This window comes from Xylocopa sonorina, chromosome 10 (genome assembly GCF_050948175.1).
Source record: "Xylocopa sonorina isolate GNS202 chromosome 10, iyXylSono1_principal, whole genome shotgun sequence".
Taxonomy (NCBI): Eukaryota; Metazoa; Arthropoda; class Insecta; order Hymenoptera; family Apidae; genus Xylocopa; species Xylocopa sonorina.
The window spans coordinates 11,152,278-11,174,858 of NC_135202.1; the positions used below are offsets into that span (position 1 = coordinate 11,152,278).

The following is a 22,581-nucleotide window of genomic DNA, read 5'->3' on the forward strand; positions in this document are numbered from 1 at the left end:
AACGGTTGAAAAAAGGTGGGCAGATCGAGGAAGATCGAGCAGATTTCTCATTTTTCTCGCCGCGGACACACCCTGTAGACACAGACGGCCGCGGTGGAAAGGGTGGTAGCGGACGCGTCGGACGCAATGTGGCCTCTTGAAATATACAGGGGCGTGTGGGCGGAGGGACGCCTATAAACCGCGGCTGGAGTTTTCAATTGCTTCGTTCGCTCTTTTATGACCGGGCAGGGCAGCCAGTGTCGCGTCACGTGTGCGGAAAAATTCAAACGTGACCCGTGGTCCGGCCTCGACCGTTCCAGGGGGTGCACGCAACTTCCCCGCTGGCTGAAGCGCCGTGTCGAACGCCTCCTCGCGCGTACCCGAGAGAACGAAACGCGAGCGTTAAAAACTAGGTCCAATCGCGGCTGCGAACGGTTCATGAACTATGGAAAGCCTATCCCGCCGACACGGTCGACGGTTCTAATTAAAAGTGGGGACGCGCTCGTTTCAATTGCAGGAAGTGGGTGTTTGATGCGCTACAATCTAAACCAATCGCGCGAAATGAATTTCCTGTAGCTGGCGCGAGGCATTAAACGGTACGTGTACCCGAACCGGGTCGAAGAATTCGCGAGTCGCAGCGGCGTATCCGTGGATCGCGCCGCGGCGGGGGACTGTTTAATTAAACGGTGGGACGCGTCGATCGAAATTTGCCGAGCGTCGCGGCGACGTAACGGTGAACGCGTCGGGTCATGCGACGTCCTAGCACCAACGATTTCGCAATAATATATTCGAATCGACATACGCTGCATTACCGTTAATTGCGACGAGAACCAAGCGAGCCCCCCGCCCCGAGACCAGCATATTAATTACATAAATGGAATTAATGGATCCGCGTACGATTTCCGACAGCCGCGGCAGCCCGATGCAATTAACAATTACGGATATCGGTTGTATCCGGTATCGATCGACCGACGATGTTTACGCGAGCTCTGTCCACGGTGCCGTGGACCTCGAAGACCTCCATGGAACACGCGAAAAACCGAGGAATCGACGACGTTGTAACGGTTACAAACGAGAACCAAACAGATTTCATTTTCGTTCGCGACTATGGTGGAAGGACATTAGCCAACCCAGTTCCAACGTCGGAGAGTATCGCGTGCAACATCCAACTGTCTGCTCTCACGTGTCACGGGGGAAGGTTTCCTTTATCAAAACTTGCGCGAACTTGCGCGATATTACATTACACGCGACTGCGTAGCCGCGCGTTCCGCGTTTCCAGCAATTCCCCGGCGTTTCGCGGAGGTGTTGCTCGCAGGTTGCCCAAAAATACCCGACCGTTACCCGCCGCTGTTAATCTCCGCGTAATCGTTCTCCAGCCGCTGTTCTGCTACCCTGGGTGAAATAATAACCAGGGGAACCAGCCACGAAATTTCGACTCGCTGGTAATATTATTCAGCCTAGCAGCCGGCTTAACGCTCGTCACGATCGACAGATCCGTGATCAATTACGGCTACCGAGGACTGTCGCGCGAAAGTCGTCCGTCGATCGACGTATATAGGCGAGGCAACGGTGAATCGAAGAAAGGGATCGTCCGGTGATATATCGTGGCCAAGGCTGTCCGTATCGAGGAGGAGGGAACCCCGTCGACATAAATCAGTGTCGAGGCGCGACGGGCTCGATGAGAACGTAGCGACAAATTGGAGGCTGGAAGTTTCGTCTTCGATTTCATTTCGTACACACGGCCGCGCGGAGGCTACGTGATACTCGTGGCGGAATTTAATTTGTCCAGCCGGAAGTAATCGAGGCGGCTGGGCTCGATCCTCGCGTCGAGCAGCTGGCGAACCGTCTGATCGGACGCTGACTCGATCCACTGTCGCGGATTTCTACTGCTCGCGAGACGAGGATTCGAAGCGTTTTAAGGATTATTTGTGCTTTAATTGGGACGACGTCGCATCCTCGAGGAGGTGTCCTCCTTTGGAAATTGAAGTCGCGTTACGTTTTCTGACACCAGGCTGCATTTTTCTTTTTAACGAGGCGAGCGTCCCCTTTCCAGCCAGGCAACGGCTTTAAATCATAAATATCCCGACGAGACAAGCGACCGTAACAAAGAAACGTCGTCCGGAAGCGCGCGCGGCCCAGAGAAAAATGATCGTTGACGGTCAATTTTTTAAACGCTTCGAGAGCATACAAACGATGTTGCTGCTGGGTGATTGTACGAGATGTACAACGCGAGAGACGAGAGAAAGAGAGAGAGAGAGAGGATTCGCGTAGGATGCCATCCCCTCGCGACGAGGACGAAAAGAATTCTGAAATCGTCTCTCAATCGGCTTCACTCTTGTAACCGATGAACTCCGCCGGGATAGGGTGCCGTGATAATCCACCCTCCTCCTCGAATCAATCCCCGTGATCCTGTTGCCGGTCGTTGTCAATCAACGTTGCATTATTCATCCCGCGGAACGAATTTATGAGTGGCGAATTGCCCCGTTGTAATCTCGGAATCCATTTAATGGATTCCTTCTCTTCTCGACCCGCGCGGCTGAGAGTGGAGAGAGGAGAAGGCTGGCCCGACTAATCCTGTCCGGTTTTAATCGATTTCTTTATTAGCCGGCTACCGTAACAATAGCAGCGGAAAACGGAGGAGAAATTTCTGGCTGATTTGTTTCATCCCAGACGCGATCGAAGAGGGACGGAATTTAAAATTGTAACAATTTCGAGTCGCGACGAAAAATTCTGAGGGGGTAGTCTCTCGCGTGAACGCAAGATTTCGCGTCGTTCTCGTCGTCGTCGTCGTTGGCGTCGTTGCCCTGTAGCTGGTTTAATTGAAATTCTTAGTCGAAGACGAGGTCCGGGCACGTCGAACCGCGCGAGGCTACGCTCGTAATCCGACGCGGTAACTCGCAGGAAGAAAAATGACGTAGGAAGCAAGGATGAGGAAGTAAAAGGAGAAGTATCGGGGGACAGGCTGGTGGTGGCCGGTGAGAATAAGAACGAAGGAAGGGGCTGTGGTTCTCGGATTGCAAGAAAGGGTATTTTATGTTTCTCCCGACCCCTGCCGCCCGGTAAGCAGCAGCGGTCTCGAGGTACCACCCTAACATTTCCAAGGGTGCACGCCATCCGAAACTTCGTTTCTGTCGCGCAGCCAGCCTGGCCACTCTCCGCCGTTTCTTTTGTCCCTTCTTTCGTGGAACTTTTCCAGTCGAGATTGCCGCGTAGAAACTTCAAATGGATGCAGTTCCTCGTCGACTAGCCCTACCCTCGTTTACTGTACATTTGTATTTCCAAAGTTTCCCTCCTTCAGTCATCAAATGGAGCAAACGAACCTTCGTGCTTCCATACGCAACCCTGGAGAGCATGATATTTTGTAATTTGGAGGCTCTCTCCTTCTCTCTGTCTTTCTGGTAGTACCATTGGCAACGTAAACGGAAGTGATTCCGTAAATCCACCACAGGGCCATTTCCGATCGAACATCGAGGAGGAAGAGCACCCTTTGGCGACCCGGCAAAGGGTTTCTCGTTTCCAAAAGTCCCGTCTGACGTTTCGCGTTACAGCACCGCGGCGTGGCGTACACGACTACGAGGGCTCGTCGAGGGAGAGGCAACAAAAGCAGCCGGGAAACCGCGCCCGTGCGGATTCCCCAAATAATTCCAAAGCGAACTTTTATAATCCGTCGAAATTCTTGGCAGAGATTCCACGCCGCGCGGAGGAAAAACGGCCAGTGTTGCAACGCTGCTTTTGATATTCGAAAAAAAAGAAAGAGAAACAAAAAAAAAAAAATGCCAGCCTTTTCGCCGGAAATTCCTTCCTCGAAACTGGAACTACCGCCCCAGCGCGCGGCGCGCACGCAACACACACACACACCCCCTTCCTCCACAGAAATCGAACGGTGCTCTTCGACCGCGCAAAAATCCGTCCGATTTTAGGCTCGCGTCCAAAACGCTTCGATTCGAAGTCTGTTAATTTGACCGCGACAGCCTGGCCAGGCCAATCGATCCGCTCGTCCGGAATTAAAGCGACGCGGCGTTCTGTCGCGTGTCCGGCAGATGTTCCGCGAAAAATTCCCGCGCGACAGTCGTCCCGCGTTCCAGTTGACGCACGTGGACGGTGATCGATTCCGCTGTCTACCGCGAGTAAATTAAACGTACATACGGGAACATCGCTACACCTAATAATTGCCACCTCTGATACGTGATAACAATTATTATTAATTTTCTTCTCAAACTCTCTATCTCTATCTCTCTCGCCTGAAACTAAATTTATCGGAGCAGCAGTTGGAGGGAAACGGAGGTCGCCTTGTAACGCGGTCCACAGTTTGCTCGCCTTGATAGAAGATCCGTGACACGATAAACTGTCCTGATTCTCGCGGCGGTCCGAGGCCGTTCCCGAGTAATCTGCAAATCAAATACTCGAACGCCCCCCGCCTCCACGAGCCCGGGAAAAATCCTACCCTCTCAGAGCGGACCGCAATTAAGCGATATCAATTACTGAAACCGACCCACTTCCAACTGTTTATGCATCTCACTGGGCCACGCTTTCAATTATCGAGCAGTATCAGTTCCCAGTTACTGACTGCACCACCTCGATTCGATCGCCAATCTGCGTCGATCCGCAGAGAAAAAGACGCGAGAGAGAGAGCGTCTGCCCTCCAAATTTCCCGCGGCTAGGCGGATCGAGCATCAACCCTTGGTAACGAGGCGTGGGCGGCGAACAAAGCCGTGGAACACGGGACGTTTGCACCGCCTCGAACGACGGGAGTATTCCCGTTAACGGTGGCGGAAGGGCTACCGGGATACGCGTGGGCGCGGTGTCTACGTGGGCGTACGTGTACTATTCACCTTATTCACCTTGGTACACGGCCGGAGGGGAAGCGTTCGCGTAGAGGTGTACGCGCGCAGGAGGAATGTCGGAGGAATGATGTATTGCGTCGCAGCCGCCTCGCCAGACGAGAAATAAATGATAGAGTTCTGGGCTCGGGGGCGAGAAACAAAATTCCCTCGCTCGTATCCCGCGACCCGTACCGATGCTCCGCCGTTGCTACGCGTCACGCGAACTTTGCTCGTTGAAAAAATGATCGCAGCCAGTCCGCGAATGCCACCCCTCGCCCTCGGTGTAATTTTCAACTTGGACCCACTGTCGAGCTCGCGGATGGTGGTAACCTTCCGAAGAGCTAGACAGGGGGTAGTAGCGGGTGTGTTTTCGAAGGTGAGAGAGAGATTGCTCAAAGGATAATGAGCGGGGGGATGGGAAAAAAAATTGGGAAAAATTGGACGGTAATCGAATTCGATCTCGTTGGCCGTGTTCTCGCGGGACGGAAGGGGTGGAAGGGGCTGGAAAATTGGTCGGATGGCGGGGGTGAAAAAAACAAACGCGACGTGGCAGCCGGTCGGCTTTGTCGTTGCGGTTTCAATTTACTTGGTAACACGGCTCTATCGATCCTCTCGTCGCGCTGCTTCGTACCGTCGTAGCCGACGCTTACTGAAATAGAAAAACGACGAGTGGCTGACACGCTAAGAAATTTTAATAATCTGACGCAGGACTCTGTCACTCTCTCTCTCTCTCTTGAAGGGGTAACGGTTCATTGGAAAAGTTGCGAGTTCTCTGGCTTAAGAGACTCCACTCGATATCGATCGGTCCTCTCCGCGCTAACGATTTTTATTACCGTTTCAAGTATTTTATTTGCTCGGCTGGAAACAAAGGGTGGCTGTTGGTTGAAAAATACGCGCGACGGGGACCCGATTTTTTCTCTTTTTCCCAAGCATTCCAACTGTCGCGCGTCCCCGTTCGTAACGCGGGTATCCATGTTTCCGCTCCACACCTCGTTAACGCGCGGACAAAAGGCTGATTACCCCAGTTGTGTATCGCAGCGAACTCCACTCGACCACTCCTGCTGGCCTCTACTCCGCCAACCGATCGGTCGATTGCGCGTACCACTGACCGATTCCATTCGATCGACCGCTCGTTCGCCTGTTTGCTCGCGACGTAATCGCTACTTTTTTGGGCGACTTCGAGGCAACCTCGAGGTCCAGCATCGACGCTCAGTCTCGTTAGAGGCGACTTTAACCGTTGAGACGGACGCTGCGCGAAACGTACGGGTCCGTATCGTTGATGCTAATGGGCTCGACTCGACGTAGTCTCATTAGTTTGAAGGAGGCACGCGCACAATGCTCGCGATGCGTCTGTTGGCCTCGTGAAACGCCGTCAAGTGTTATCGAGCTTAACAACGACTCCGTAGACAACAACTCGGCCCGTTGCGCAATCCGCAAGCGGAGCAACTGTACTCGAAGGAGTCCCTTTCCACAAGGCGAGGCAATAATTCGTTCGTACGGGACGCTTAAAACAAGGCCCCGTTCCATCATCCTTCGCGGCGATGAATTCCCAAACACCCGTCTCGGTTCAGCGGCGAGAAAGTTGGACGTAACGCGGGAAATATGGCCCGCGAGCCACGGTTAATACTCCTCGTAAAAAGCCTCCTGGCCGGATGGTTACCTTCAGCCACCGCCGATCAATTACCAATACCGATTTATCGCCAGGGTTATCCGACGCGAAAATCTTGCCGCGATGAAATTTTCGAAACTCGCCGCGAAGAAGTTGAAGCGCGATGAAAAAAGTTGGCGATCGTAAAAGAAGAGGAAAAGAGGTAAAGGCCAGTCGACTGGGGGGTGGGGGCAGAAAGTTAGCCGGATATTTACGTTCCGCGAGCGGAATACTCGCGAAAAGGAAATTGATCTTTTAGCTTCCAATAATCGAGTGGAGGGGAGATAAAAAAAAAAAGGGAAAGAGGAGAGAGCCGATGGAAAAGCGGAAGGAAGGAAGTTTCCGAAATAGTTCTCGGTTTATTAATTTCCCAGCTGTATTTATCGAGGGGCGCGTGGAGAGGAAAAAAAAGAATTCCCGGACGCGGAGGAGGATGAAGAGCGATACCGATGCTCCGATTGTATCGGCTGGAACGCGCTGAAACGCTTAATTGAAAAGTGCTCTCGCGTTGCAGCTAGGAACGCGTGCCGCGATATCAATCGCCTTGCTCCTGAACCGTATCGGGGTAAACGTGGCACTGGCTGTAATAATGAAATTCCCGGACAAAAAGCTGCCGGTTCGAACGGTCCGCTCGCTCTCGAGGAGCGACGATTTTCATTCGCGTCAACGGGGATTGGCAAACAGCTGTCGCGGTTATCGTTCGATCGAAGAGAGACGCACGCGCTCCTGGGCATCGTACACGTCGGATACTTTGGTTAATTGATCGACGCGACCAACTCGGAATCGACAAATTGAGACAGCTTTTTCCGGCTCCGACTATGATTCCCAGAGCGATGTTGACGTTCCAACGGACGAATACGTATCGTCGGACCGCTGGTGTCATCTGTTGAAGGGGATGATTCGCGAATTGCGGTTCCGTCGTTCCCGTCGCTCGTGTTTTCCGGTTGGCTACTATCGTGACGAACTTTTCGAGAGTCCACTTCGAACCGTGCAAAGCTTCAGAGCGTTCTATGAAACGACAAATGATAGATCGAAGAGAGAAGGGAGAAGAAGCCAGGTTTTATCTCTCGTTTGATTAACGGAGGAATCAAACGCGCGGGAGTAGTTTAATCGCATAACACCGAGGCTTAATCTCGCGATACCAGAGTGGATTAACCGTGAGACCACTTCGAGGAGAGATACATTTACATTCCGCTGCTTAATTAATTCGACCGCGAACCGTCGTCAGCAGTTCTTCGCGCGGCAATTAATCATCCCCTGGTCCGAAAAATGTGTCTTCGTTGGTCAGACGTTCGCGCGAGAGAGGGTCGGAGAGGGAACATGACTGATTCGTGTAGAATAATTTTCCTGAATAATGCATCGAAGCGATAGAGAGAAAAGGAGGGTGGATGGATGGAAAACAAGAAGGTAAACGGGACGATCAACAAGAGTAACAGCAACGAACGACGAATGCAGAGAAGGAAAACATCTGGAAGTTTGGAGACGAGAAAAGACACAGAAAGTCACTCGGTCACGTGACCAAGGAGGAAGCGGAGGACAGGGAATCGTTGGCGGGAAGAAAGCAGAAAGAATGCACGCACTCTATCCTGCTGGCGAAGGAAATTGAATCAAGCAAAAGTGTCCCGAAGAATTGTGTCTTGGAGCGGAAAAAGAAAAATGAAGAGAGAGGAGGATCGATACGAAAGGAATTCGAGTGTCGAGAAAAATTGTGTAAAAAACGAACGCCAGTGAAATGCGATTTCTCAGATGAGATCCTAGGGCCTGCGATACAGTCGAAACTAGTGCTACAGAGAGTAGAAGGGTTGCCAGGTTTTCTTAACGATCTTCGAAGCTACGATCGATCTTCCAGAGGCCACTGGATAGGGTGGTGGATAATTTCTGACCAAGAAAACGTAAGACAGTCGTCAGGCCTCTTCTCTCACTTCGACCGCAGCGTTTCGCCGCCATTACGTGTTCCGTCTTCTCTCTGACCTTCCTCCAACTCTCTATTGACAGCTGTGCCAGAGAATTGGGTCGTTTCGGGGCGGAGGGTTGGTCTCGTTATCGCGAAAGCCCTCTGACAAACACACAGAGAGACGCTAGACCCCGACCCCCTTTGCTATTTCGATCCTGTCGTTGCTCGCAACGACAGACAGACGGCTGAAGGTGAGAAAAGCGACCCGTGTGTGTCTACACCAACCAAACGAATGCGAACGCGCGTCGAAACCTCTGCTAATCGCGTGTCGTCCGAGGAAAATGTCGACGTCCACGGATGCCGCGAGGTAGAGCAAGTCGACGCGAACGTCGAAGCAGCCACGGTCTAATCCGACTCAGGTTTCCACAGAAAACACCAGTAACGGCGTCCATCGAGTGGATTGATCGCGTAACACGCGTGTGCACCGACCAACGACAGGACTGAATACGTCGATACTGCGAAATCATTTCGCAAATGGCCTCTCGCGGGCGAGGGTCGCGGCTTTCAGTCCGACTGGAGGGTCTTTTGAGACGCGCATCGCCAATGGATAATCCAGAGCCGTCTTTGTCGCGATGCTTGGCTCGAAACCTCCGAGGTAGGCGACACGGAATTCCCCGCAGCATTAATTCCAGCGGAGGCACGCGTCGATACGATTGTTCGCGCGCGAGCGCAGCCTCCATTCGAGGAGCCAGAAGAGAAATCCTATTCTAAGCTGGCTCGTGGGACTGTTCGTAAATATTGCAGCATCTCGCGGTCCGATCTACGTGCCTGTAATTCCATCAAATTACCGGGAAGTATCGTTACACCCGATAAAGTACGACTGGCGGTCATCGAGAATTCAGGTCTCGACTCTGGGAAGAAACTCGTTCGAGCGTAAGTATGTAAAGAGCGATGGAAGGTAAATTTGCGTACAGTGGCGGCAGGTGCTCTCTGCGGGGTATCGCGCGTTACAGGGATCAAAGGCGGACGGCGGAGTTGCAGCCTCGAACGTAAGAAAACAGAATGCATAATTGGATGTACTCCGGGTCGACCATCGTGCCCGATTGGCTCGAGCTGACCGAGTAACGCGTTTGAGCCGGGCAAACACGTCCAAGGATAATTCATCGATCCTGCGGAACTTTCTTTGAGCAACCGTGACGTCTGTTGAATCCATCAAAGATGGATGGATAGATGGCTCCTGCGCGGGGAGTCGAGGAACCGTCGACCTCGATCCGATAATTCATTTAGCAAGAATTTCGTCGACGGGAAGACTCGAGAACGCGGGACCAAGCAACAACCAGCGGGATTCCTGTCTGCTCTCTTGAAAAGTTTCGCTTCCGCCAATTAGCTAACGAAATATGTACACCAGCCCACGGGGAATTCAATTACCGAAGATAAATCGCGGTTTCTCGCGGTCGAGATTCAGGAAAGATAACGGAGCGACCCAGTTCGATCCTCGATTGGCCGTGGCCACGGTCGAAATCGACGCGGGGCCACGGAATCGGCCAGCGGTCGAGGATGAACGCGATACTTTGGACGCGAGCAAATAATTGGAGCGCGGGCGATCGGTCGGTTAATTGGACGGTGGCTTCACGGTGGAAAGTGGCCATCCTAGCGATCGTTAAATGGCACAGTCGACTTAAGCTCTCCCTGGAGATAAGACGGTCTCGCGTCGAACGAGATCACCCGTTTACTTCCCCTCGATTCTTTAAACGAGACGAACCGTGATTCCTCCTCGTCGACCGCGATTAATCGCAGCTCTAGACGAAAGGTTATTCGCTATTGTCGTTCATTCTGACGGAGGGACATTGCACGGGGAGCGTCCGCGGAAACTGTGACGAGCGGACGTTTTCTTGGAGAGATAAACGACGATCGGAGAGAGAAGTAGGTGCAGCAATTGGTCGCTGTTTTCGGTACCGCGGCTGAATGGCGAACGGGGAGACGGTTACTCACCTCTTCGCGTTAATTTCGTCGCTGTCCGGACGCGGACGGGGCAAAACGAAGGGGAGAAACGACACGACGCGTTTCACGGAAAGCCCGTCTCAAAGCCCGCGCGGCCTTTTCCCTCCTCCGTCCCGTTTTCCCCGTCTGTCGGCGACTGTTTTACGATTTCGCTGTGAGATTAGGTCACTCTATAAATACCAGGCGCCAACACGACCGAAACTGACCGTCCGAGGGAGCGTTGCGTAATTATCAGAAGCGTCTCCGGTGCGCTTCGACGTCGTGGACGGTGCCTCGAGAGCACCGCGCCGACGACGACGCTCGGCAAAGAGAAATATTCATCGACGCTACCTCTGATCGAACCGGAACCCGATGAAACGCTACATCGACGGACGGACGCGGGGTAAACGCTTGATTTTTAACAACAGCCAGTAAACACGGGAATTTTATCATTATCCGTGATCGAACGGTTCGCGTATTTTTCGAATTATTTGCCGTTCGTTATTGGAGCCCCCGTTTCGATAGCGCGGTTCGTCGAAACGTGCTCCGATTGCACGGAGTCTGGGCGAAATTTTGCGTTTCAGCGGAACGGACATCCGCTGAGATATTATTTCGATTTTGGTAGGAGAGTCAGAACGGGGGGGGGGGGTATGATTCCTGGGCGCGCGATTCGATTATCTTTCAGGCGATCGACCAGGGCGGCGGGCAGACGAATCGCGACGCCATCGATGAATATTCATCGTCCCGTCATTTATAAAGCTTAATCGAATAACCTGCCGAAGCGGCGACAATATCATTTTAATCCATTGCGCGAACTCTCGCTACCAATGACCATCAACTGATTGCGCTTCGAGGATCGGGCTCTTATCGGCCTCCCCGGTTAACTCGGTTAATCGCTCGCATTTTTCACGCTCGAATATCTCCTCCACAATTCCTTCGCCTTATCGATCGCTGTTATCGTAGTCTACATCCGTCGCGCTTCTCCCCAATTGTCCTCGCGGAATAATAGGAAACTCGACGCGAGCGATCTAATTAATGAGCGCGTGTAAACGGCGAAAATGTGGATAGAGAACCGATGCGTGCGCCAATGTTTCTCCTATCGATTACGCCTACGTGTGCGTGTTGCCTTGTTCGTTTGTCGCTGGTGAAACGACATCGACGGACGCGAGTGCGGGAAAAACGGGCCGTTTTCATCGCCAGTATATATAGCCCCGACGACACGGTCGACGCAACGTGGACAAAAGGCGTATCCAGCAACACCGGAGGATACACCGTCGTGGCTGGTAACGATATTAAACAAACCGCGCCCCTGCGTTTCGCAGCCCATGGAAAACGTAGTCGACGTATCGATTTAGTTAATCGTTAAACTCGTTGAAACGAGTCCCCCCGCTCTCCACGTGTACGCCCGTCGCGCGCGCGGATCGTGACCGAATATACTTTTTCCAATTTACTCAATTTTTCCCGATAATATCGTGGATGGCTCTTCCGTCGAATTTTCCATACAATTTCCACGGTACCGAATAATGGTATTAAACGGTGGCCTCGTTGTTCGAACATCGCTGCGCGCTTCCCTCTTGCAGCTGCTCGTCGCGTCGCGGGTATCGCTTTCAACGGCACGACGGTCCGCTAATTGGACATTAAGCGAGTCCTGCCTGCCTGTCTCTCTCCGTCGCTCGTCTAATTGACAGGTTCTAAATTCGTAAATATTTCGCTTCGTTAGCGGACCGGCCAATTAATTGGAAAAATCGCCGCGTCGCGCGATTATACGTGGCTTCCTCTAAACGATACACCCAGAAATGAATTCGACGAGCAGTTCGCCAAGCAGCCTGGACGAAGGTGCGCGAGGTCGCGCGCGACCCAGAGCAAGCTCAAGTTAGCGGGGACAAACTCGGCGGATCTAATTAAAAGTAATAATTAATGCGACCAGGAGGAAGCGTGGTCCGCGCGGTGAATATCGCGAGGTCTCGTCGCGAAATAACCAACAGACTCGCGACTTACGGGAACCTTCATTTCCTTGGTCGTCGCGGAAGCACACTTGACCTGAAAAGAAGAAGAAAAAAAAAATAGTAAAAAGTGTGCTCCCGACGAATCGCTGCCACGACTGATGTCACCGGTGCGAGGGACGAGGGGAACGTAATTCCACCCGTTCGCCTTTCTCTTAACAAAGAGTTGAAAAATTCTCGCCAGGCGAAAAAAGCTTGCGCGATATTGAATCGAATTTGCATTTTATTAGCAGACGCCGCGGCGTCGCCTCGCTCGACGACCATTCAACCTGCGGCGATTACTTTCGAGCGCCATTTTGAATCCGGGATTAAGAGCTCGGGGTGAACCGCTTCGACGAATCGTTTTTTATACCTTTTCAATGAATCGTGCGTACACGGTAGCGGGACACGAGCCCTGGTACGGTTCTTTAACGAGGGCCAACCCCAATTTACGAGCCACCCCACGAGCACGATGGAACAAAGGGAACGCGAAACTGTAGTCTCAGACACAGAGCCGCCACTCGTCGAAGGTACTCCAACGAAGGTGTATCGAGTTTCGACCTGGCCCTACATGGCGGACTCGTACGGATCCGTTATTTGCGAAGCCATTTCGCCGTCCATCCAGCTGTCCGTCGTAGGTCGACGGGATCGGCTAGACTCTCTGGTTCTTTTCTTTTTTTTTTTTTTTTCACCACGTAGCCGGTCCTTCCACACCGTGAACGAGACAGGATGTTTCTTGGGGACGGACAGGGTAACGAAGCGGCGTAATCCTGCCGCGACACTGTTTGACTTTCAGCTTGAAAAGCCGCGCTAACGAAGTCCTCGCGACTTGTGACCCCTTTCGTCGAAGCTTCAAAGCGGACGCGAAACTCTGCCGACGAGACAAACGAACCGGAATCGTTTAGTTAATTTCGCGACACCCGTTGCGTGTCGAGTGGGAACTGGGAATTGCAGATGTTTTTTCTACGTTTCTTCGAAAACACTCGAAGAGCAGGAGACGTATCCAATCGTATTAAAGAATCAACGCGAGTCTACGTATAGATTCGGTAATAGCAGAAAGTCTCCAGTGGACGAGGATCGTATGTTCCATGGAACGAGGATTAAAACTGGGTTACCGGACACGAGCGTTCGCGAGGGTTCACCTTCGATCGTTAATCCATAACTATCAAAAGCCCTCGCTGACACCTTTTACGACCCTCGAGCACCGCTGCACGCGCTTCGAGCCAACGAGGCGTCCGCTAACCCCTCAGGGGTGGCGTTCAATTTCAAACGGTCGGGTTAACTGCGAAAACATCAAGTGTTTCCGGTAGCAACCCTCTTCTTTTTCGTCGCGCTCGCTTCAGCCGTTCCGCGACGGCAGGTATCAAGGGTGCTGGTCTGTTCAGTGAAAGACATTGAATGAGATACCCGCGAGCTTTCGATTACCCGTTTCGCACTTGCCACCCATTCGTCTATTCTAATCGCACCCAAACAGGACGTGGAACCGAGTCAACCAGTCGTTATTCATCCGCACCAGATCTTCGCTAGCTCGCTTCGCGCGACACCCTCTCGTATACCTTTTGAAAGGTGGATCGATTCGCGAATTTTCTCGCGAAACCCACTGGACGGTCGGTTAATCCTCGCGGAGGGAGCGTGGCAAATTTGCCACGACAAATCCGGGCAAAAGAACACCGGGTGACTGGTGACCGGGAACGTTTGGCTTCCCCTGTTAATTCGCCGACTCGGAAACGAGACAAGGCGGGCGGGGGCGCGATTGCGGTGGTATTAGGGCGAAAGTGGCCGGCACGGGTGAACAATCCGCAGGCATTACGGGCCTGGTACGGTTTCGGATTCGAAATCCTGCGAAACGGCCGGGAGGAAGCGTCGCCGCGGCTAATGCGTGCCATTTAAACGTTTCACGGGACATTGTGCCCGGAACACGGTACTTGGCGCGAACACGCCGGTTCGTTAGAGCGCCGTTTGTTTGCACGGCTTCGTGGGACACTCGTTCCGTCGGCTCGCAGCCTGAACGATCCGCCATCCGGTTGTCCACCCTGGCTGGGGGGTGGTTGCTCGAATTTTACGTCACCCAGCCGAGGCCGCGACGAAACGGGGACGCGATGGATCGTTCCAGTCGCGGGATAATAGCGTCATTTATCATCGTTTCGAATCGAGACCTGACAAGCTACGAGTTTTCCCCGATAATATATTAAATTTATCAAGAAAAATATAATACGCGCGCACGGCTCGATCGGGTGCCGCGATTTCGAATGGGCATCCATTCGTCACAAGGATACGTCGCTGGGAAACGAACGGTGGAATCAAACAGAGAGAGAGAGAGGGGGATCGAGATCAGACGGGGTACGATTTTTACTGGGTAATACATTGAATCAAAGAATTTATGGGCCCGCGATGCGCTGCGACTTTGGGTGTATCGTACATCAAGGCTGTACCGAAGGGAAAAGAGTGTCGGGAAGGGAGTGAATCGAACGGGACGAGAGATTCGAGCCTGTTACCAGGGGAATGGAGAGAGAGCCGACGTGCATAATTTATGCGGCTTTACGGCAAATTAGTTATTGTGCCCAATAAATTCGATGGCCTGGTAACTGCATTACGCGTCGCGTTCCGTCGATGCCTTCGTACGCGAGGACGCGCCATCCCCGACGCTCTCTCCTAGACCGTTCGTCGATGTTCGCGTTAACGCGCGCAGAAACGCGTCGATACTTCGCATTGTAACGCTGTCACTTTGTCTATCTTCTCGCGGATGTCCTCGATCCCCTCGCATAATGCATCGTGTCACGATCGGTTGATTCTGTGACCGACGACAAAGGGGTTAATCGAACGCGATAAAACGGGGACGAGGCAATTCGTTTTTCGTTTGAAACGATTTTTACGAAGTTTCCTTTCAGCGTTGGCAAACGCTGTCGTTACACTACCAAGCTAGGTGTCCGTCGCCCCAGGCTGGGCCAGCGTCAAACACGTGTCACGAGTTTGTTCGATGCAAACTAATTGCCGTTTCCGATAAATTCATTAGTAATCCAATTATATCTGGTGCGGCCCCTCGGCTCTAGAAAATCCAACCGATCTCCTTTACCCCCGCCCCAGTACGAAGCGTCGTTCGGTTACTTGTTCAATAATCGCTCGTTTCCCGTGGAATCTGGTCAAGTGAATTTTCATTTCCTCTCTCGACGACGCTCCCTAATCCCTTCGCCTGGCTCTTGACGAAGGGTAACTGCCGCTGGATCCCAGTGCCATGCAGATTTTCTGCCTCGAAAGTGTCTTTGAGAGGCGCGCCAGCCTTCATAGCTCGTCGTCGAATTATTATCCTCCTCGTCTCGTTCGCCAACGTAAATTTCAGCGAGCGATCGATGGAAAAGTTGGCAAGTGGCGGCGTCAAAACAAGAAAGGGTCAGCGACCAGTGATCCCGGCGCTGTGTGCACGCGAAACAACCACTGGCCGCCGGCTGCGCAACCCAGGCAACCCGGAGGAAATTGGGTTATCCGGTTCTCCGTGAACACGTCTCGGTTGCTCGTGTTTCGAGCGGCTGCTGCCGCAGCTAAGATGACGTCTAGGCTTCGCACGTGCCGCACGACCGACTCACCAGCGGCTTGTTACAAAACTTCTGCCAGTTGGATCACCTACACGCGAAGATTCCCGACTCCGTTCCTGGTATTCCTCCCCCGTCTGTCTTTCAAACTGTCGTTCGATTTCCATTCCTTTTTCTGTACGATATCGTGACCATTCCGTGAGACGTTCAGCTACTCTGCTCTCGCGTCCCTGGATACTATTCCAACTGTCGCGAGAGGGAACGTTCTGTCATTCGACGACAGAATAGAAACAGCGTTCTCCCGTCGTCGACAGTTAACGATCGTCTTCGTTAATTATCGATCATTCGATTGAAACTCGAACAAGCCTGTCGCAACGACGCCGGATACGCGAGAGACGCGCGATTCATTTGGTCGAACGTCCGAGCAAACCGCGCGAGGACGTCTTCGAGGTCGAGCGGGCAATTTCTAATTGATCCTCGTGCAAAATTCACCGATCGATTACGCGAGTCACGTTCCTGGGGTGTTCGATTATTAACCAGGCCGGTGTCGGCGAGCCGGCATGAAAATTTCAGTAACAATCGCTCGAGGGGTGAGTCGAGGGCCGATCGAACTCTGCTCACCGCCGAACGTGTGGCCGCACGTGCCACCGGATTTGTCGGTATTACCCACGGATAGTTCGCCGTCGCTGCCGGAATCTGGAGGTCCTGCGGAGGTCCATTAAGTTACTCAAAGACGGCTGAACCCGGGAGTTCGTTTCGGTCGGGACCGGATAAGGCAGAGTTTCCTTCCGCGCGTACGAGATATCGCGAGCGCAGGGGGGTGAGAACTTTGTTCACAGGACTTGGACGGCTACCCCTCGCCTCTACCCCCGCCCCTAACGGATGTGACTTTGCTGAGCTATTCGTAAAACCTGAACAGAATCTGTCGACTCACCGCCCCGGACGCGTACCAGTTTTCCACGACTTGGTCCCGCGCGTCCTCGCGCCCGTTTATTTTTCCACCCCCACTTCCGCTGGAAAGTTTCCGCGTAAAAATGTCTCTCTATCCACGCGCGTCCTCGTCTGCTCGCTCGATCCGCTCGATTTGCCTGCATAATTTCGTTCGCGACCATATTCGCTGCTCCGTGTTCCTGGTAATCCGTTTAACGCGCGACGGTCACGATGGATTCGCGGAGGAGACAGGAAACGCGCGACGACCTCGAACTGATTCCGCGAGGATCGTGAAGGACGGAAGAGTCGTACGCGACGGAAGAGGGCGATCGTATCGAATGGCAATGGTCCATAGACACCCGTGACACGAGGCTAATTCAACGGGCGTGGGGTATAAATTTCTTTGCCGTGTGCAGCCGGAATGCATAATCGTCGAACGAGCTGATGGCGGGCCCGATTCGGTCGAAGACAAATGATTCTGGCCTGGAAAGTCGCCCCAGACGATTTGTCAGGGCGAGCTCTCCGTTGTTCCGGTCCTCTCTCTCTCTCTCTCTCTCCCTTTCCTCGTCCTCTCCGATATCGGAGCCCTGGGTGAAAACGAAAGAGACCCTCTCGCACACCGACACGGCTACTAATTAAAAAGGTCCCGTATTGTCGGGGACGAGGGCATTGTTCGGACCAGATCGAGGGTAGTGGAATTCCTGCGAGCGAACAGTGAAAGCAGCTTTGTTCGCGGGCACGCTCCGGCTACCTGGCCCTGATGGATTTCGAGCGGAAAGCCTCGCGGCGCGGGCCTCGACTCGATCGTACGCCGCGGTTCTTTTCCATTCAGACACGCTGCCGGGTGCTTAATCGAGTTTCTTACTTACTCCTTTCGGAGCAGCCACCTTTCTCTCAGCTGACCCACCCCCCGCTTTCGAAGCATCGAGTGATTGCTCGCTTATTTGTCGGCTAGTTTCGCCCTGTTTGTTTCGTCACGCTCGCGCTCGTCGCTGGCTGCAACTTGTTTGGCGCTGGCTCGAATTTCGGGCGAAGAATGGCCGGAGAACGGGCGGTTATTCATTAATTTAATAACCTAACACGTCTGGCTCGTTTCGCGGGATAAATGATATTTTATTCAGTTTTTTGTTTTCCCTCTCCGACAAAAGAGATCCCAGGTTGGAGTAGAAAAAAAAGCGGAACGGAATAAAACAAACCGCGTAATCGTTTTCATCGAGGTCGCGAACAATGACGAGGCGATGTGGTACGGGATACGCGGGATATAATCTGAAATTTATGAAGCGCGGAATAAACGGGGTATCTGGTTTTTTTCTAGCGACGTTATAAAATTCAGCGACACACGCGGGAACGGGATACGTCACTAACGAACATCTCCCGGCGAAAAACAAAAAGTTACCCGTACACGTATGTGTGTATATTTATTCTCTCCCTCACCCCTTCACCCGCCATCGCCGTGGCGAGCGTTTAATCGCGACGATGCCTCGTGATCGATTTATCAGCCACGGATATGTTGCAGCGGAAATAAACACCACTCGCCGATGAATATTCAAATCGACGTCTTCTAAATCTTAATCGCGTACGTCAACCAATTTCCCGATCGAACGTCGTCCCTCTTCCCTCTCTTTTTATCTCTCTCTCTCTCTCTCGAGCACTCGTCGTTTCTCGTCGAAGCCTCCAGTCCAATACCTTTATCCCTCGCTAATACTCTCATCGATTAACCCGTTAACCTAGCCGAAACGTGGCGTTACAGTCCACTTTATCTGCTAATGATGTCTCCTATCATCGAGAGCGAAAAGGGAGAGAAGCACGTCGCAGCTGATCGCGACCCTCGAAAGTGTCCAAGATTCGAGTGAACCCTTGCCGCGTGACGTTCAACGGAGAATTTCCGGCGCACGGTCCATTTCCCCCGCGGTTTTCCCTAATTTTGCAACTAATTAAGTCTCTTTGAAACTCGATAGAATAGAGCGGCGGGGTTGCTGCGGCCTTTGAGAAGCGGATTTCGCCTAGCCAGACGGAGAAACCGCAGCCGGTGTGCGCGTGTCGTTTTGTCCGACAGGTTGGAAAATTGAGAGCGCGAGCGAACGTTTGGCACGATCCAACGACGATCTCGTAGGTGGCTAAAAATTTTTAATCGAACCGAGGCTTCATCTTCGCGTGATATTCGCGAACGTATATACGACAGGGCGAGCCCTTTCTGTCGGTGCGTGTAATTTTTCACGAGCCACCGACAGCCGGATCGATCCAGGCTTTTATGGGCGAAAATGTTAATAAAGCCAGTCGTTCGCGCTGTGTGTTTCGATAGCCGTGCAAACGTCATTAATCCTCCAGTTTATGTATTCTGTGACAAGATATTGAAAATTCTAGCTACGCGAACGATCGCCCCGTTCATTAATTACGTTCGAAAAACGCCCCCGATGCTCGCGTGCCCCTCGCGCCAACGAGAGTATTCTGATAAAAGTCTGCTCGAGGGTTCCTCTTTCTCTCGACCCGACTGGCTGTTGTTCGAAATTTTCCCCTGTCCTCTCGCCTCTCAGCTTAAGATTTCGTTAATCCTCCCAGCCAGCTCGTCGACGCGGCGAAGTTTCTCAGACGACGGGATTGAATTATGATCGCTCGTAATCGGAAGTTGTTCGAGTTGAAAAAACGATATTTCGTTAAGCGCGCTGAATCCTTCGAGGATAAGTCTTAATAACGATACCATTCACGAGATATTGTTTCACCAAGTGAAACTCGATCTCGATTAAACGTTCTTAGATCGAGAAACGCAAAGTTTCCTACATCTAGCGACGTGGTGAACGAATTGACAGGTTTTCGAATGTGGTAACAGCTTTCAACTCGAAGATAAATGCTTCGACGCGTTACATTGGTCAACGAACCAACGAATTTCTGCTAACGCCGTTACATGCACGTTGGCTCGTCTCGTCGTCGCAATTATCGTGGAAATAGTCGCAAAGCGGGACGATAAACGAGAAATCTAAATTCTTCGAGGAACAACCCCCGACCCTGTTCGCGAACAGAGTTAAAACCGTGGCTGGTATCCCGGGAATCTTATCGTTCTTTAGCCGCGTTGTCGAATTCCTGATAAAACGCGAACTTATAGCCGACGCCTCGGCTCGCCCCACAGAATGAGAAACGCCTTCCTGTTTTCGTGCACGAGTTCCGCGGCGGTGCTACGTGTCCGGCATGCAGAGCACGGCTTTTATATATTTTATTATGCTTTACGATATGTTCTTATCTTATTTCGGCCGCGTGTCGAGTACGAATTCGCGCGGAGGAATTTTTATGGGCGTCGATCGATGATGAGAGCTCGTGGCGACTAGGGTTCTGGTAAAACGCTGCTCCTCAACCGCTCCCCTGGTCTATCTCTTTTATTCCTTTTTTTTCTGTTCACGATGAAAATGTTCGCCTATCCAAGCGCAGCGATTATTATATATCAGGCGCAGCTATCCGGTTGTTTCGGAAACACGAAACACCGGTCGCGTCGAGGGGTGCATTCATCGACCATAAATTCGCTGTCTCGCGTAAATTTGGCTATCGCGTCGGAAGGGATGCTCGCTAATGATCCCCATAACCGTTTAGTCTGATCCTCGATGCTCGCCGCAGACCAACCGCCGGGTTTTGCGAATAAAAAAAATCATCGAGTCTACCCCCGCGCGTGAACGCCGTTTAACGCGACTAATTTACCGTTACCCGTGAAATTAACGCGACGTTCGTTTAATTAACTCGACGATGATCAAAGGCACGGTCTCCTACAATCGCGACGATCTCGTCGTGAATCGAACAACGAAACCATGTATTATGTCTCTCTGCAAATGTTCGAAGGCGAGACGAACGGTCTAAAGACAGCGTTTCCGTTGGTTGCAGGTCGAACGCACGACTCCACCTACACCCTGTACAGATTAGGCGAACGATTGTCCAGCGGAGTGAGACTGTACGTGGAGACCGGAAGAACCGACGGGCTGGACGCGGACGGGGACTCGCCCAACAGCCTTCACTCGTTCACGGGTCCGCCTGTGCCGCAAGGCGAGGGTGCCAGTATAGCCAGAGCGTTTTTAGACGGCAATCACACTCTGATAAGCATCATGGCGCGCATCAACCCGAGCCCCGACTGGTTCGTGGGGGTCGATTCCTTCCAGCTGTGCGTCGAGGGCAACTGGGTCGATACCGTGACCGTCGAGGTAATTATCGTCGACGGGGATCATTGATTTCCCAGCCGATACCAGGAATTCAAACGACCGGCCAACAATTTCAATCCGACGCCGCCTCGGTTAACGAGACACGGGCCTGAATTAGGCCGCCGCGCGCCATATGGAAAATTAGACCGAAACCACCCGGGAGGATATTGCATTCATCCGCCCGTCGAACTTCCCCTCGAGTATCGAACAAAAGCCTCCTCTCTCTCTCTCTCTCTGCAGAGAGGAGGCGAACCTTTTTATCATTCGGATACAGCGCGAGTAGCCGCATTAGCCGAGCGACCCTTCGTTCATTAAAGCGTTCGTTCGTTTCACCTGCCAAAGGATTTTTTCAGGGTAGACGAGAGGAGAAAAAAATAGGCACAGACACGTTCGAAACGCCAGCCATCGGGAATGATATATATATATGTATACGTATATGTAAATAGGTCGCGTTCTATTTTAACAGTGGATTCTAGTCCCGATTCTGAGCCATCTCATTAAAATCCACCCAGTACGCCATTAAAAATACCCCGACTCTCATCGTACGTTCGCCTCTTCTTTTCTCAGCTGGATCCGCTGGACGGTGGCACGGATAACGGGTTCACATTCACGGCTGCCAACTGGCCGACGCAGCCCCAAGGAATTGCTTACAGGATCACGTCACGGTACCCGGCGCATCCCGCGGGAAGCTTTTATTATCCGAATCTACCTCGTCTGCCGCCGATAGCGACCCTCACCTTCACCAAGGTAATTCACAGCTTCTTCTCTCGCCTATCGATCGCTTTGGAACCCGTACGAGGGGGTCTGCGCGTCGCTCTCAAAGGTGGACGACCTCTCCGCTTTGTATTAATCACAGGACGCTCGATTTCGATGCGTCGTAAAATGAATCGCAAGGTTTAATCAGAAGTTGCAGGTCTCCTCGTTTCGTCCAGTTCAAATATGTACCTCCGCGGACTGTTTCGTTCGCGCGATGACTCACGGGTACCCTCGAATTGGCACGGTTACGTCGCACAGTCTCGAATCACCCAACATTGTCCCATCGAAGATCCAGTTCGTCCCAGAGCATCTACCGCGAACGTGGCTGACGTTCTCGCCTCTCGAAGCCTCGTCAATATTTATTTCCCAGAATCAGCGCCAACTTTCCATCCGCTTCTTTCTCCTCCGCTTGGTCCCGTTTTCCTTGTTCGCGACCTCGCGTCCCGAGGAGACGTTCGAACGAAACGCGACAGCGACGGTAACGAGATTCAAGAGACAACGACTCGTGTTAAACTTGCTAATTACGTCTTCCAGCCATCCTGTCCTCCTTTCCTTCGACTTACTTTTTGGCCCGTCCCACGATCCCTCGTTCGACCACCGTTTCAACCCAGTGACAGCTCGCTTTCGCCACGCTGACTGTCCAACGCGGTATCTCGTCCAGCGCAAAACCTGACCCGCTTACTCGCCGGTATAATTATCAAACTTTTATCGGATTTCTCACCCCGTCCCTTCCATTTCGTTATCCCGTTCCCTCCTCTGGCCACGTTTACGTAATCCAGGCCGACTGGTTTCCACGAAGTTGCCTCGTCAGCTGTTTCGAAGAGGCGTCCGGAGGCAGGAAACACGAACTCGAAGAACGAAATCGTCTTCGTGACGCAATACGGTCC

The 22,581-nt window shown here is 52.4% G+C and overlaps 1 protein-coding gene across 1 annotated transcript in view; it reads left to right on the plus strand.

Annotated features, from left to right (window-relative positions):
* Nucleotides 1–22,581, plus strand: part of LOC143428503 (spondin-1) — a 112,091-nt gene that overhangs the window by 64,437 nt on the left and 25,073 nt on the right. Inside the window, exons 3-4 of the mRNA XM_076903434.1 lie at nt 20,628–20,941; nt 21,506–21,685. Coding sequence (XP_076759549.1) covers nt 20,628–20,941; nt 21,506–21,685 — 494 coding nt within the window. The remainder of the gene's footprint in view (nt 1–20,627; nt 20,942–21,505; nt 21,686–22,581) is intronic.